This window comes from Nomascus leucogenys, chromosome 18, assembly GCF_006542625.1.
Source record: "Nomascus leucogenys isolate Asia chromosome 18, Asia_NLE_v1, whole genome shotgun sequence".
Classification (NCBI taxonomy): domain Eukaryota; kingdom Metazoa; phylum Chordata; class Mammalia; order Primates; family Hylobatidae; genus Nomascus; species Nomascus leucogenys.
Window position 1 is genome coordinate 24,201,634 of NC_044398.1, and position 17,681 is coordinate 24,219,314.

At 42.1% G+C, this 17,681-nt stretch overlaps 1 protein-coding gene across 3 annotated transcripts in view; it reads left to right on the forward strand.

Moving 5' to 3' along the window:
• The window catches only part of ADK (adenosine kinase), a 581,536-nt gene that overhangs the window by 11,820 nt on the left and 552,035 nt on the right, over positions 1 to 17,681 (forward strand). The window contains exon 1 of one of the 3 annotated variants that reach the window (XM_003271272.3): positions 15,095 to 15,458. The exons of the other annotated variants lie outside the window; for them this stretch is intronic. Within the exon in view, the coding sequence (XP_003271320.1) occupies positions 15,445 to 15,458 (14 nt within the window). The 5' untranslated portion in view covers positions 15,095 to 15,444. Of the gene's footprint in view, positions 1 to 15,094; positions 15,459 to 17,681 lie in introns of those variants that run through there. 3 annotated transcript variants of the gene reach the window in all.

The window sequence follows — 17,681 nt, forward strand, 5'->3', positions numbered from 1 at the left end:
TACATGAACAGTAACATTTTCTTTCTTTTTTTTTTTTTTTTGAGATGAGTCTTGCTCTGTCACCCAGGCTGAATTGCAGTGGCACGATCTTGGCTCACTGCAACCTCCTGGGTTCAAGTGATTCTCCTGCCTCAGCCTCTGAGTAGCTGGGACTACAGGTGCCTGCCACCACACCCGGCTAATTTTTTGTATTTTTAGTAGAGACGGGGTTTCACCGTGTTAGCCAGGATGGTCTCGATCTCCTGACCTCGTGATCCACCTGCCTTGGCCTCCCAAAGTGTTGGGATTACAGGCGCGAGCCACTGTGCTCGGCCAACGGTAACCTTTTCTTAAGGCCCTGTGGTTGATGTCTTCACTCATTCTTTCTTCTTTTAATATAGTAGAATTGCGTATTTGGGGGAGGAATAGAGTTTCTCAAAGAGTGAATGTACAAAGAAGATCCCAGTGACCTGTCAGAATGATGAATCTCTTTTCTCTGGGTTATCAAGCCCTTAATTAGTAAGGCTGTTTGCAGTGTAATTAGAACTGCACAACCATGGAAGGTCAGTAATACTGTTCAGAATTTCATAATGTACTGTGTAACATAATGTACTGTGAAACAAATCCATAATACCACAAAATTTTTTTTTAAAGAAGTTTGTCTCTATTGACTCATCTAGGAGGGGTCACTTGAAAACAAAATAGGGCAAAAAAATCAAATTCAGATGTCTTAGGTTTTCTCAAATTCCTTTTTCTTGATATAGCAAAAGAAACTGTTTCCTTCTCAGCCCTAGAACAGCAGTCTGAAAAATTATCTTAAGTTTTTGAGGAAACAAATTGAAATACAAGAAAATTATTTCCTTTACAAATAAACAATTCTCATGTTTTCTTTGAACTTAACCACATAGAGATTTAAACAGTTTGTTGTTTTATAGGCTTGACTGAGGAAGTCTTCTACTAAAATAGAATTTTTTAAAATAGTTTTTTCTCAGCGCAGCTGAGACCTTAGTTATCATTTTTAGTTCTTAGTTTTGTTGAAGATTGAAGCCATTAAGCCGTAGAAGTGATGCAGATTTATGCTGTTGGCTATATCTGTTCTCACCCACTCAGGATGAATTGATTATACTACATTTTATCATGGGATAGCATGTTGATGCATATAAAACATAGTGATGAAATTCTACTTTGTCTTGTTTTACTTACTGCTCGTTCATCCAAATGTATTAAATTTGATTGTTTAGGTTTGAGATATTATAATAAAACTTGGTTAGATTATTAAATTCAGTACATAGTATAAAATGTTTATTAAAAATAGTATTTTAGGCTGGGTATGTTGGCTTATGCCTGTAATCCCAGCACTTTGGGAGGCTGAGGCAGGCAGATCACTTGAGGTCAGGAGTTCGAGACCAGCCTGGCCAACATGGTGAAACCCTGTCTCTACTAAAAATACAAAAATTAGCTGGGCATGGTGGTGGGCGCCTGTAATCCCAGCTACTTGGGAGGCTGAGGCAGGAGAATTGCTTGAACCTGGGAGGCAGAGGTTGCAGTGAGCCCAGATTGCTCCACTGCACCACAGCCTGGGTGACAGAGTGAGACTCCATCTTAAAAAAATAATATTTTATTTTTTTTAAAAAAGGAAAAATTTGTCCTTTTTTTGGGAGGGGGGTATAGGTTGTTCTCTACGTAATACATTGACTTCCTTAGGGTTATTAATCTCTGTGTTTGAATATCCTAAGGGTGTTCTGTAGAGAAATATATACATTTCTAGACTTACACTCATAGATTCTTATCTTTGCCTAGTTTCTTCTGGAAGACAAGAATCTCTTCTTTAGCACTGTTTCCTCCATATTTGTGTAGCATTCCTACATTTTTCAAATGTAAAAAAACACCACATCAGAGACCTTTGACCTCAGTTCTCTGTGAAGTTTCAATAAACTCCATTCCTGAGAAGACATGTTAGTTTCTTGTAGATACCAAGTCAAACTCAGAGATCTTTAAATGTTTTCTTTGTTGGCCAAGATGTTGATTCTTTACTCTCATAAAACAGGTTAAAGCAGGCTCTCTCAGCCTTTCCCTTTGAGAAACTACTTTCATATTTCCAAAGACTGCTTGGGAATGCTGGTGGCAGTTGGGATAGGAACAGTGGAGGGAAGAGATGCCTAAGAGTGTCTATTCCCAGGTAGAGTTGGAAATGTTCCCTCCTAGAGCTGAGATTTCCTGCAAGACATGGAGTTGGGGTGTGAAAGCAGCAGCAGATTTCAGTATCAGCCAGATGTGGCTTTGAAATGGTGGTTCACAGTTTCTTGTGATTTTTGAAAACTCTGAACATATTTTAGACTTTTTAGGTTATTAGTGCTTGATGAGGTACTTAAAATCAGAGTCTAATATTTGGGTTGTACAGTTGAGGGTATTAAAGCCCAGAGAGGCTAGGTGGTATCAGTAAGGTAACACAGTAAGTTACAGCTACTAAGTATCCAAGGTGAGATTTGATCCTGAGTCTTATAACTTGCCGTTGCTCTAGGCTCTGGAACAAGAAATGAACCATCAATTTACTGGGGAGCTTTTTTTAAATTAAATTTAATTTTTTTAACATAAGAATAACATATTTGAAGAAAATGTCAAGTACTTTCACTTACATTTTCTTATTGATCTCCACAAGAAGACAACCAGGCAATCTGTCTTTAGCTGAGGAAACAGACCCCCAAGAGGTTAAGAGTCCCTAAGTAGTAAACATTCTCAGGACCTCTGACTCATGCGTCTTGCTGTTTATATTATGTATGAAGATAGAAATTGAGAAGTTGTCAAAGTAAATTCTGTATGTGCTGGATAAGCACATTGCTTAAAGAAATTCTGTGGCAGTTGTCAATTGTGTTTTATAATCTTGTCTAGACTTGTGTCTCTCAAGTTTTCTTATTCACACATATGTAGTTTTATCCCCCCCAAAATAATTATTCTCCTGTGGGATCCACTTAGTGGTATGGTTTGCAAATGGATTAACTCATTGAACTGGAATTTTTAGTAGATTATATTTTCTTTTTTCGCTTTTTTTTTTTTTTTTTTTTGAGATAGAATCGCTCTGTTGCCCAGGCTGGAGTGCAGTGGCCTCCTGGGTACACCTCCACCTCCTGGGTTCAAGTGATTCTCCTGACTCAGCCTCCCAAGTAGCTAGGATTACAGGCATGCGCCACCACACCCAGTGAATTTTTGTATTTTTAGTAGAGACGGGGTTTCACTGTGTTGGCCAGGCTGGTCTTGAAGTTCCAACCTTAGGTGATCTGCCCGCCTTGGCCTCCCAAAGTGCTGAGATCACAGGCGTGAGCCACCGCGCGCGGCCAGTAGATTGTATTTTCTAATCAAAACTTTAGACAAACCAATTTTGCTTGTGTTTAATTAAAATGTTCTAGTTAAGAATAATTTGTTAGTACTATTTTTTGAGATGGGGTCTTACTCGGTTGCAGAGGCTGTAGTGCAGTTGAACGATCTTAGCTCACTGTAACATTTGCCTCCAGGCTCAAGCCATCCTCCCACTGTAGCCTCCCAAGTAGCTGGGACCACAGGCTTGTGCCACCACACCTGACTAATTTTGGTATTTTTTGTAGAGATGAGATTTTGCCATGTCACCCAGGCTGGTCTGAAACTCCTGGCCTCAAGTGTTCTGCCCACGTTGGCTACTCAGGAGGCTGAGGTAGGAGAATCGCTTGAACTTGGAAGGTGGAAGTTGCAAAAAGCCGAGATTGCGCCACTGCACTCCAGCCTGGGTGACAAAGTGAGATTCTGTCTCAAAAAAAAAAGAAAAAAAAAAAAAAAAAGAAATGGTTAAAACAGGAAAAGTCTCAGTTCCTCTTAGCTATTTCGGATTGCTACATGACTTCCATGAAGCTTTTTAAGCTTTCACTCAGTTCTGAGGTGTGTATATGAGCTTGTGAGGAACTTCTGGTTACAAATTATAATACCTGTTGGCTTTTAGCATGGTGCAAGGAAAAGAGCTTTGGATTAGGGATAAGGACACCTGAGTCCTATTAAGGTCTCTGTCTGGATTTGTGAATGCACCTGTGAAGTGAGTTGCATAGACTAAAATGTTTTCCAGACTACATGAGCCTTTTTGAATATTACACAAGTGGTATTTTATAAATGAGAAATAGAATAAAAAATATTGTGCATTGAGTACCTAAGAGGTAAGTATTGCTCTGTGAATCATTGTTTCAGTTATATGTATAGGGTACCAGGTTACAATGTAAAAAATGTATTTTTAATTAAAAAATATAAATATAGAAAAATATAATAGAGATGACGTCTCACTATATTGCCCAGGCTGGTCTTGAACTCCTAAGCTCAAGTGATCCTCCCGCCTCAGCCTCCCAAAATGTTAGGATTACAGGCGTGAGCCACTGCGTCTGGCCAAAAAATGTATTTTTCACACAGTTTGGTTTTCTATTCCAAAATTTGGTGGCTTAAAATAACTACTTTATTAGATGTCATGATTTTTGGATTAGGAATTCAGACACAGCTTGGCCTGTTGATTCTGTTCTATATGGTGAATAGGATCACTTGGAGGTGTTTAGCTGACAACAGGTCTAGTCTGGAGGGTCCATCTTATCTTTATTCACTCACCTTATGCCTTAGGGTAACTGGAGGCTTGGCTCAACTGGGCTTCTCTTAGTGTAGTTTGAAATCCTCTCTGTGGTTTCTTCAGCTGGGTAGTTGGACTTCTCATGTGGCAGCTCCAAGAGACCAAAGCAGGAGCTGGCAGCCCTCTCAAAGGCAAGCTTAGAATCTGGCATAGCATCACTTTCACTATACACTATTGGTCAGAGGAGTTCCAGGCTAGCCCAGATTTAAGAGAAGGGAACATAGACTTCTTGTCTCTAAGATATTGTTCCTATTTTAAGTCTGCCACAATTATGTAAAATAATTTAGAAAAACATGACTGAATTATATATCCAAGCTTTTAATTCTGTTACTGCCCTTTGAAGGATGATTACTTTTAAAGTGTTTTTTCCTCCATTGGGAAATTTGTCTGCTTTTGGTAAATTTTTATAGTTCAATTTGAATATGTATATTATTTTTCTGTGGAATACTGAGGGTTTTATGCTTTTGGAGAAATGATTTAAAGTTTAAAATTTCTTTCTCTACATTAATCTGCTGGTTTTAATTCTTTGAATAGCACTTACGATCATTTGATGCTGTTCTTGTTTGTTACTTGATTATTCATCTTTCTCTCCTTAGAATGCAAGTTCCAAAAGGGCAGCACATGTTCTTGATCTTTGCCGAATCTCTAGTGTCTCCTGTAGTAGAACAGATGCTCGATAAATATTTGTTGAGTTAATGAATGAACAATTTAAAAGATTGTGAGCTGGGCGCAGTGGCTCACGCCTGTAATCCCAGCACTTTGGGAGGCCGAGGTGGGCAGGTCATGAGGTCAGGAGATTGAGACCATCCTGTCTAACACAGTGAAACCCTGTCTCTACTAAAAATACAAAAAAATTAGCTGGGCATGGTGGCACGCGCCTGTAGTCCCAGCTACTTGGGAGGCTGAGGCAGGAGAATGGCATGAACCCAGGAGGCGGAGCTTGCAGTGAGCCGAGATTGCGCCACTGCACTCCAGCCTGGGTGACAGAGCGAGACTCTGTCTCAAAAAAAAAAAAAAAAAAAAAAAAAAAAAAAGATTGTGAAGTATCATAGATTAGATCTATGTTGAAATGATAAAAATAAGGAAAATCTTTTTTGAGATGGAATCTCTCTGTGTCGCCCAGGCTGTAGTGCAGTGGCATGACCTCGGCCCACTGCAACCTCCACCTCCCGGGTTCAAGCGATTCTCCTGCCTCAGCCTCCTGAGTAGCTGGAATTACAGGCGTGTGCCACCACACCCGGCTAATTTTTGTATTTTTAGTAGAGATGGGGTTTCTCCATGTTGGTCAGGCTGGTCTCGAACTCCTGACCTCGTGATCCGCCTGCCTTGCCCTTCCGAACTGCTGTGATTACAGATGTGAGCCACTGTGCCTGGCCAAAATAAGGAAAATCTTTTAGATAGAAAATATAGGACTGGTGTGGTGGCTCATGCCTGTAATTCTAGCACTTTGGGAGGCTGAGGCAGGTGGATCCCTTGAGCTCAGGAGTTTGATACCAGCCTGGGCAATATCGTGAGACCACATCTCTACCAAAAAATTAGCTGGGCATGGTGGCGTGCATCTGTGATCCCGGCTGCTCAGGAAGCTGGGGTGGGAGGATTGCTCGAGCCTGGGAGGTGGAAGTTGCAGTGAACCAAGATTGCGCCAGTACACTTCAGCCTGTGTGACGGTGGGACCCTGTCTTAAAAAAAAAGGAAAAAGAAAATATATTTCATAAGGTTAGCAACAAGCTTTTGAGAAGGGCTATTCTTTATTTCTGTGATGTACTTTCTATATTTTTGTATTAAAATCCCTTTTCTGTTGTGAAATGATAGTGATATTCACTTCTATAGTTTAAAAATATGTTCTGTGCAGCGTAAATAATTGATAAGCAGTGTTATCTTGTACTTTTAGACTGGAGTTGTCTTTGAGAGTCAAAGATTTGTAGCTCACAGAAAATAAAGAAGTACTGTGTGGGTGTGCCTGGGAGGGAGTTTTGCTAAGAATTCTTACTAAATAAAGTTCAGTCAGTCAAATGTTATTGTACTCTTCAAATTCTCCAGGGAAATAAATTGCCAGCTTCCATTTAAAGATTGTATTTTGTTTGAAATATGTGATGTTAAAGTGAAATGTGACATATAACAATCTAAAGATGATAATTAAAAGCAAATAAACATAATAGCATTCTTACAATGTCTTTTGCAGGAGAGAATCAATAGATTTAGCAGTGTTTCTTTGAATAAACTTGTCCATAATGAAAGCTAACTAAAATTGCATAAAAATTTATCAAGTCCTGGCCGGGCGCGGTGGCTCACGCTTGTAATCCCAGCACTTTGGGAGGCCGAGGTGGGCGGATCACGAGGTCAGGAGATCGAGACCATGGTGAAACCCCGTCTCCACTAAAAATACAAAAAAATTAGCCGGGCGTGGTGGCGGGCGCCTGTAGTCCCAGCTACTCGGAGAGGCTGAGGCAGGAGAATGGCGTGAACCCGGGGGGCGGAGCTTGCAGTGAGCCGAGATTGCGCCACTGCACTCCAGCCTGGGCGACAGAGCGAGACTCTGTCTCAAAAAAAAAAAAAAAATTTATCAAGTCCTTTAAAAAAATTCAGTATGTATTGAGATACAAGTAGGCACAAGTATTTTCTTTCGTTGTCTAATAAGAACTTAAAGGAACCTGAGATGTCACCTATAACAAACTCCTTTGTGTTTCAGAAAAGGAAACTGATGGTCAAAGAGGTAATGATTTGTCAAAAGTAATAAAGTTATTGGTAAGTCCAGGATTCGAATCCCTTCTCATTCCCAGGCTCCTGACCTTTACATGGCTGCACACTATTTTAGGGAGACAAGTTTTAAGAAGTTTCTCTTTTTGGATATGATATAGATTCTTTAAATAATATTATTTTACTGATTTTAAAATTCATATTAAATGAGGGTTTGTATTTTTAAGTAACATGCAGGGAAAATATTCCACATTCATGTTATGACAGCTGGGCTCATCAAGGCTTTGCAAAATTCTGAAAGTAGGATACACACTTTTAACTTTTGTCAAGTTGTGATTTAAAATTAATCAAAAAAATCATAAGGACATCTTATTTTTGTTATTCCTGTCTTAAAGAATCTTTACACATGAAACAATGAAACAGTTATAAAATTAGCTCAATTTGTCTAAAAATAAGGGTAGTTTTGACGGTTGTGAATTAATTTTTTTAAAAAAACTCAGGAACAAGGTTACGATTTTAAAAATGCAAGTTTTCAAAAAGGGCAAGAGTAAGTTTTGTATTTTTAAGCCATTTAAAAGATAGGCCGGGCGCGGTGGCTCACGCCTGTAATCCTAGCACTTTGGGAGGCTGAGGCGGGTGGATCACGAGGTCAGGAGATCGAGACCATCCTGGCTAACACGGTGAAACCCCGTCTCTACTAAAAATACAAAAAAAATTAGCCGGGCATGGTGGGGGGCGCCTGTAGTCCCAGCTACTCGGGAGGCTGAGGCAGGAGAATGGCGTCAACCTGGGAGGCGGAGCTTGCAGTGAGCCGAGATTGTGCCACTGCACTCCAGCCTGGGTGACAGAGCAAGACTCTGTCTCAAAAAAAAAAAAAAAAAGATAGTTAATATTTAATAATAATTATAACTATAAAACCAGTATTAGAAAATTAATGATAGATGAATGTAAATAAAGTAAAATTATGCATAATCCCACTTTCCAGAGATAACGAATAATAACATTTAGGTGTATTTCTTTCCAATCATTTTTTTCTATGCATATATGGCGTGTATTTTTTTAAACACAGTCAAGTTCATACTCTACTTCCTTTTGTTTTGCTTTTTTCATTTAACATTATATCATGAGCATTTTCTTATGTCCTTAAAAAGTCTATGGAAACATTTTATAATAGTTCCATAACATTCTGTAATTTATTTAACTATTACCCTATTTCTGGTTACTTGGGATATAATAAATTTTTGCTATTGTTAATAAGGCTGAAATGAATAACTGGGTATACAAATCTTTATACACATTGGTCTCTCTTTTAATGAGAGACCTAAAAATTGGAATTACTGACACATTGCCAAAATTCTTTATAGTAGAAATGTACTAATTTATACTCCCATTTATTTTATATGAGAGCGCTTGTTTTATCGCACCCTTAACAAACTGGTTGTGTTTGAAGAGAACTTTGCTATTATTTTGGGGCTTGAAGCATTTGTTGAAGAGATTAGTGGATGGGTCCACATTTTTGTTATGCTATCTGGAGGCACTTAGCTATTTTGGATTATATATCTGATTGCTCTTATAGGTCCAGACTAACCACAAGATTAGATGAAGTATATGGAATATTTACATACCCGTCTTATGCAGAGCAAACTATTCAGACCCACTTATCTTGATTCAACTATTCTAATTGTAAAAAGGCTACTGAAGGTTAAAAATTTCAGTTGATTATTTTCTCCTAAAGTAGGATAAGCTAGGCTTTTAGGAAAACAATAGGGTTGAAATAAATTGTTTAGAAAATTGATCAAAAGTAGTAGTTACTCAGTACTCTCTCTCTCAGCTCTCTCTCTTTCTGTCTCTCTCTCTCTCTCTCTGTCTCTCTGTGCGTGTGTATGTGTGTGTGTGTATTTAGAAAAAGACTAGGTAGAATGGAAAGATTAGAAATAGAGCATGAAAGGCTGGGGAAGGGAAGTTGCTGTGAATAAAAGAACTTCTGCCTTTACCTGGAAAAATATATCTTTTTTTTTTTTTTTTTGAGAGGGAGTCTCGCTCTGTCACCCAGGCTGGGGTGCAGTGGCGCGATCTCGGCTCACTGCAAGCTCCGCCTCCTGGGTTCACGCCATTCTCCTGCCTTAGCCTCTCCGAGTAGCTGGGACTACAGGCGCCCGCCACCACGCCCGGCTAATTTTTTTTGTATTTTTAGTAGAGACGGGGTTTCACCATGGTCTCGATCTCCTGACCTCGTGATCTGCCCACCTCGGCCTCCCAAAGTGCTGGGATTACAAGCGTGAGCCACCGGCCTGGCTGGAAAAATATGTCTTTACTTTTGTCGCTACATTATTGACTCTGAAAGATCACATGAGTCCTCTTTCTTGAAATAATATTTTTGTGTTTGTAACTGCTGAAATGACTGGTACTTAAATTTTGAGAGAATAGACTTTTTGAAAGTTTTGTTGACCATTAGTAAAAAACTTTTTTTCATTTCCTACAGTACATGGATTTTTTTTTTTTTTTTTTTTTTTTTTTTTTTTTTTTTTTTTTAGACAGGGTCTTGTTCTCTCTCTCAGGCTAGATTGCAGCGGTGCAAACACAGCTTGCTGTAACCTTGAACCCTTGGGCTCAAGCCATCCTTCCATCTGAGCCTCCCAGGACTACAGGTGTGTGGTCTCCCTATGTTGCCCAGGCTGGTTTTGAACCCCTAGGCTCAAGTGGTCTTCCTGCCTTGGTCTCCCTAAATGCTGGGATTACAGGTGTGAGCCATTGCACCTGACAGACAGCTGATTGGCCGGGCACGGTGGCTCACCTGTAATCCCAGCACTTTGGGAGGCCAAGGTGGGCGGATCACCTGAGGTCGGGAGTTTGAGACCAGCCTGACCAACATGGAGAAACCCCATCTCTATTAAAAATACAAAATCAGCTGGGTATGGTGGCACATGCCTGTAATCCCAGCTACTCGGGAGGTTGAGGCAGGAGAATCACTTGAACCTGGGAGGCAGAGGTTGCAGTGAGCCGAGATCGCGCCATTGCACCCCAGCCTGGGCAACAAGAGCGAAACTCCATCTCAAAAAAAAAAAAAAAAAAAAGTGGATCACGAGGACAGGAGATCAAGACCATCCTGGCCAACATGGTGAAACCCCATCTCTACTAAAATACAAAAAATTTGCCAGGCCTGGTGGTGCACGCCTAGGGGATCGCTTGAACCCGGGAGGCAGAGGTTGCAGTGAGCCGAGATTGCACCACTGCACTCCAGCTTGGTGACAGAGTGAGACTCCATCTCAAAAAAAAAAAAAGTTAGATGCAAATATCAAAAATGAGTTAAAAAATATCTTTGGTGTGGCTTCAATTTTATTAACTATTTTAATATTGCAGACCCATATCTTCCCTTAATTGTACTGAATTTAGTATATTTGTTAAAAAATAAAGTTTTAGGCCGGGCGCAGTGGCTCACGCTTGTAATCCCAGCACTTTGGGAGGCCGAGGAGGGCGGATCACGAGGTCAGGAGATCGAGACCACGGTGAAACCCCGTCTCTACTAAAAATACAAAAAATTAGCCGGGCGTGGTGACGGGCGCCTGTAGTCCCAGCTACTTGGAGGGGCTGAGGCAGGAGAATGGCGTGAACCTGGGAGGCAGAGCTTGCAGTGAGCCGAGATCGTGCCACTGCACTCCAGCCTGGGCGACAGAGCAAGACTCCGTCTCAAAAAAAAAATAAAAATAAAAATAAAGTTTTAAGACTACCTGTTTTGGTATCAAAATTATTTATTTATTTATTTATTTATTTTTGAGATGGAGTCTCGCTCTGTCACCTAGGCTGGAGTGCAGTGGCGTGATCTCTGCTCACTGCAAGCTCCACCTTGGTTCACACCATTCTCCTGCCTCAGCCTCCCAAGTGGCTGGGACTACAGGCGCCCACCACCACGCCCAGCTAATTTTTTTTTGTATTTTTAGTAGAGACGGGGTTTCACTGTGTTAGCCAGGATGGTCTTGATCTCCTGACCTCGTGATCCGCCTGCCTTGGCCTCCCAAAGTGCTGGGATTACAGGTGTGAGCCACTGCGCCCGGCTAGTTTTTTTAATCTGAAAATGTTTTTTTTCTTTTTTTTTTTTTTTTTGAGATGGAGTCTTGCTCTTGTTGCCCAGGCTGGAGTGCAGTGGAGCAATCTAAGCTCACTGCAACCTCTGCCTCCCAAGGTTGGACTACATTTCACTTTTTTTTTTTTTTTTTTTTTTTTGAGCTGGAGTCTTGTTCTGTCGCCCAGGTTGGAGTGCAGTGGCGCGATCTCCAACCTTCGCCTCCTGGGTTCAAGCGATTCTCGTGCCTCAGGCTCCTGAGTAGCTGGGACTACAGGCATGCGCCACCATACCTGGCTATAGTTTTTTGTATTTTTGGCAGAAACAGAGTTTCACCATGTTGGCCAGGCTGGTCTCAAACTCCTGGCCTCAAGGGATCTGCCCGCCTCAGTCTTCCAGGCGTGAGCCAACACTCCTGGCCTCTTTTTACCTTTTTTAATGCGGCTACTAGAAAATTTAAAATTACAGGAATCTTGCATTGTATTTCTACAGAACAGTGCTACTCTATAGTCTAAGTTTGCCTTACCTATCACTGTCCCTGTGATAGAATAATTAAGAACATGTGGTCCAACATGTGGTTGGACCACATGTGCCACCATGCCCAGCTGATTTTGTATTTTTAATAGAGATGGAGTTTCTCCATGTTGGTCAGGCTGGTCTCAAACTCCCGACCTTAGGTGATCCGCCCACCTCGGCCTCCCAAAGTGCTGGGATTACAGGTGAGCCACCTCGCGAGGTTCAAGTGATTCTCTTGCCTCATCCTCCCAAGTAGCTGGGACTATAGGTGTGTGCCACCATGCCCGGCTAATTCTTGTATTTTTAGTAGAGACGGGGTTTCACCATATTGGCCAGGCTGGTCTCTAACTCCTGACCTTGTGGTCCTCCCGCCTCAGCCTCCCAAAGTGCTGGGATTACAGGCGTGAGCCACCGTGCCCGGCTTTAATTTGAAAATTTTAATGTTACAAATCAAAGGTAGGTGTTACCAAAGTATGTTAAGCATTGAGCAAAAGTGCATTTGATTGTTCAGAAGGCCAAGTTCATGTTAGCTTTGGGATCATGCCTCCAGAGATGTAAGTTTAACTATTATGATAATAACAAAGTAATAATTATGCCATGTGCCAAGGATTCTATTAGACTCTTTACTATAGTTAATTAAATTTTAATCTTCACAGTGCCCTGAACAGCATGTAATGGGTAAACAGAGGGACAGACAGATTAAGAACCAGTTTAAAGGCTGGGTGTGGTGGCTTATGCCTGTATTCCCAGCATTTTGGGAGGCTGAGGTGGGCGGATCACTTGAGGTCAGGAGTTCAAGCCCAGCCTGGCCAACAGAGTGAAACCTTGCCTCTACTAAAAACACGAAAAAAAAATTAGCTAGGCATGGTGGTGCGTGCCTTTAGTCCTAGCTACTCGGGAGGCTGAGGTGGGAGAATTGCTTGAACCCTGGGGATGGAGTTGGGGAGTGGGGGCAGAGGTTGCAGTGAGCCGAGATCATGCTACTGCACTCCAGCCTGGGTGATAGAGTGAGACTCCATCTCAAAAAAAAAAAAAGAACCAGCTTAAAGTCATACAGGTAATAGGAAGTCAAGCAGAAGTTGCAAACTGGATTATCTCTTGCTACCTTTGCAGCCTTGCTACTCAGCCTGGCCCACAGACCAGAAGCAATTGGTGAGACCTGGGAACATAAAGAAATGCAAAGTTTTGGTCACTGATAACTGCAGTGCCAAACCTGCATTTTAACAAGATCCACGAGATTTGTATGCATGTTAAAGTTTGAAAAGCACTGATGGTTTGAAATGTGGATTATCTATCAACATTTTCCACAAGAGAAGGTGGGTAACTGTAGCCAGTGTCTCCACCACTTTGAATTGCTAAGCCAGCTGCTGCTTTGCTTCAGATCCTGTTTAATCCAGAGGAACAATTGACTAATTCTGCTTGTGGACCTTCGGTCAAAGTCTTAACCACGCCAAGTATAGCTCAGTGTTTTAACGGCTTTTACTCATGGACTGAACACATCAGTTTTATAGACCATGGCTTCATTCTGGATAGGCATTTCCCAGATTAAAGAGAACAGTGCTAAAAATAGCATTTTCTAAAGAAACTTGAAATCTTTTGGCATATTTGATGTGTTTTATGGCTAGCAAGGAAACAGATTTTTATAAACTGGCTTCCTTACTAATTTCATTTTGTGAACTTCATTATTCTATCACAGGGACAACGATAGGTAAGGCTAACTTAGACTATAGAGCAGCACTGTTCTGTAGAAATATAATGCAAGATTCTTGTAATTTTAAATTTTCTAGTAGCCACATTAAAAAAGGCAAAAAGAGGCCAGGAGTGTTGGCTCACGCCTGGAAGACTGAGGCGGGCAGATCGCTTGAGGCCAGGAGTTTGAGACCAGCCTGGCCAACATGGTGAAACTCTGTTTCTACCAAAAATACAAAAAACTATAGCCAGGTATGGTGGCGCATGCCTGTAGTCCCAGCTACTCAGGAGCCTGAGGCACGAGAATCGCTTGAACCCAGGAGGCGGAGGTTGGAGATCGTGCCACTGCACTCCAACCTGGGCGACAGAACAAGACTCCAGCTCAAAAAAAAAAAAAAAAGTGAAATGTAGTCCAACCAAAACAATACAATTGTGTTTAATGGAAAAATATATTGCTTCAGTTATAAAATTTAAATGAATTAAAATTAAATAAATTAAAAATTAAGTTCTTCAGTCCCATCAGCCACATTTCAATATCTGATGGTATTGGGTTGCTTCTGATGTAACTGATTTCAGACATATGAAATTGATAACCATCCTAGATGGTCAGTAAGTGAATGCCACTGGATATTGTAGTCTATTAATAACATTGTAGAACAGGGCCCAGTCATTCACACCTATATTCCTAGTGCTGTGGGAGGGTTGCTTGAGGCTAGGAGTTCAAGACCAGCCTGGGCAACATAGTGAGACCCTGTCTCTACAAAAATAAAAAAATGAAAATTAAAAAAATTACTGCACAGAGAATAAAGCAATAAAGAAAAGCAGTTTAGATCATAAAGCATTTACTGATTCCCCCCTTTCATAGTTGGAGTTAATTTTCCTTTTATTGGTTCACAATTTATTAACTCTTCAACTGCATTAAACTGTAAGATTAGAGCCAGGAGTTAGGGTGCCATCCACTTTCCCCCACTATGGTCTTAGATTCTTTTTTTTATAGCCCGCATGCTTCTCTGGAAAGTGAGGTAATTGTGTCAAATAGGATAGTCTTGAGTGGGGCCCAGAGGTTGTAAAATTTTATGTCTGTACCTGATTCACCTGGTAACTTGCTAAAAATACCGATGTCCAGGCCTACCTTTCTAGATTCTGATACATAAGGTGACACTATCCATATTAAATAAGCTGCTTTAAGTGTTTCTGAAGTTCAGGAACGTTTGGGACCATCAGATCCAGCAACTGACTCTCAAAGGCTGCGGACTTTAATTAGTACGTCGTGCTGCCGTTGCCAGGCATTTTATATTTTCCTAGGCTGAGGCTTTCCAGGCTGTTGCTTTTTTTCCCCCTACCTTTGCAGATGGATTTTGCACGCTGTTAAATCCCACTCCCGAAAACCTGCCCTGACAGCGCCTCTTTCCTAAGTGCTGTTAAAGGGACCTAAGCTTGCCGAGGTAGACCGTGGCCATGTGACTGCTAAACTGGTTGCCAGAGGCGCGGCCATTTTTGGGGCGGGCACCTAATCTCTCGCCCTGTAAACTGCGGGGTAACTGGGACGCTGTTACCAGGACTCAAGATGGCCACCGCGCCCGCTAGTCAGCTCGCTAGCCCGCGCGCCAGCGAGCTGGCACGAGACACGCGGTGGCCCGCGGCGTCTGGGGACGATCTCCAGCCCTTCGCCCGGGGCGGAGCGCCCGCCCTCCCTCCAATCAGCACCCCGGGCCGGCTCGCCAGGGGCCGCCCGCGCGCGGGGTGTGTGAGGACGCGCTCCCAGTCGCTGAGTGCCTGAGCCGGGAAGCAGTTGCTGTGGTACCTGCTGCTGCTCGAGCGGACGTAGAGCATCGGACGCGGGCTCCGTGGCGTGGGGCAGGAGGGCGAAGCCATGACGTCCGTCAGGTAACGAGCAGGCGGCTGCCTCGACTGCTCCGGGCTCGGCGTTAGCCTCCCGAGCGCCTGAGCACTGTCGCTCCTTCTCGCGGGTGGTCTGGAGCCTGCCTCTGCCTCTGGTCCCCCTCTTGTTGGGGGTTCCCTCCGCACTTTTCATTTGGTCATTTCTGCTTTCCTCAGAAGTTTTCGGGTCTGTGGCACATTGCGGAGTCCTGTGTGTCGCTGCTTGGTTGAGGTGACCCTCGCCCAGATTCCAGGGTTGCAAGCGTTCTTGGGTGTGTAGTGGATTTCCCGTGAAAAATGTGCCCCACCCGCGCCCCCGGGGGCGGCCCAGGGCCCGAGGGAGCGTGGCGTGCACAGTGTGTGTCATGCCTGCGTGTCATGCCCCCTGACAGAACTTCACTGTTGGCCGGGAGCAGACCTGCGAAGTTGGCCCTTCTCTGATGCAGGTATATTGCCCTCAAGTTGTGAAATTGTGTGTCTCTAAAATGTTTGCTCATGACTGGAATTAGGACCCTGGTTCCCGAAGGTACCATCTTGTTTCTTTACTCCTTTTATCTGAGAGTCACAAGTGAAATGAGTTGGGAGATGCTGGGCATGTAGCGAAAGCCATGAAACTGGAGACTTTCCCCCAATTGCTCTTCCAGTTGGGAAGGTTCTTTTTTTGTTAATGGGGACAGGATAATGGGCTTGTCCACTTTCCCCCAGTAGCCTTGACTGAATGTTTAATTTACGCTAGTTCAACTATTTATAAAAAGAGATAAATTGCTTTATGTACCCAGTGTTCTGACTGGCCTTTTTAAAAGCAGAACTTGGGCTTTGTTGTCCCAGAGAAAGGGAGGCCCCAGCACAAAAATGTGAAGAGAAATAAAATAAGCTCATTTTTGGTCTATGAGCTTTCCAGGCTTCACCCGTCCTGGTGATTTGAGAGCTTCTCAATGGCAATTTTTACTACATTGTGTTTAAGAGACAGCTTGGGAACCTAACCCTCAGTAAGATCAGTAAGATCTAACTGTGCTGAACTCGGACATAGTCTGTCTCTTAAATTGCATATCTATCTATCTATCTATCTATCTATATATATATATATATTTTTTTTTTGAGACAGAGTTTCGCTCCTGTTGCCCAGGCTAGAGTGCAATGGCATGCTCTCTGCTCACTGCAATCTCCGCCTCCCGGGTTCAAACGATTCTCCTGCCTCAGCCACCCAAATAGCTGGAATTATAGGCGCTCGCCACCACGCCCAGCTAATTTTGTAGTTTTAGTAGAGATGGGGTTTCACCATACTGGCCAGGCTGGTCTTGAACTCCTGACCTCAAGTGATCCACCCGCCTCGGCCTCCCAAAGTGCTGGGATTACAGGCGTGAGCCACCACGACCGGCCTAAATTGCCTAATTCTGTACTAACATAGACAAAGTACTTATCTCATTATGCAGAAGGAGATTCAGGTGCTGAAACATGGAGACCCACATGAGAAGATTTCACAATAAATTATATTGGGGCATATAAATCTAGCTTTTAAAGCTAACAGTATTTTGGGATGAATTAGAATTAGGCTGTTGTACCCAGAGTTAATTCCCCTTCTTCCCATTCCCACTCCTATTATCACAGAATGCTACTAATTAGGTGTAGGGGTCAAATACTTTCTGTGTTAAGAATCAGTTGTTATGTGGATTCAGTTTTAATTGACTATCATCTTCCTGACTGTGCCTCATTGGAGAAACATCCAAATCTAAAGCTTCTGCTGTTTAAAAAGTGACAGCAGGATGTATCTTTTAATGTAGGGGTTGATAGTTGTTTTTAAAAGACTGATGTAAAGGTTGACACCAGCCTTACTTGACATGTTTTGAAAGGATGGATAACTGATGATAAAATTTATTTATGCTTGTTTCTTCAGATGTCAGTCTGTATTTTACATAATCTTGAACTATAGTAACATGGCTCGAAAAAGCTCTTTTAGATGTTATTTAAACCAGCTAGTACATTTTACACCTGAGGAAACTGAGACAAAAGTTGAGTGGCTTGTGCAAAATCAGTGGCAAAGTTAGGAATTGAATCCAGATTTCCGTGATTTAGTGCTCTGCATGGTGCCTTTATAGAAACAATATACTATTTAAATTTCCTGAAAAAGCTGTTTCTGTGGACAGAAATTGTAAAGTATCATGAGAGACAACTATAGTAACTCTTTTGCTTTCTTCTTATCCTGCAACGAACTTGATAACTGGGGTTTAG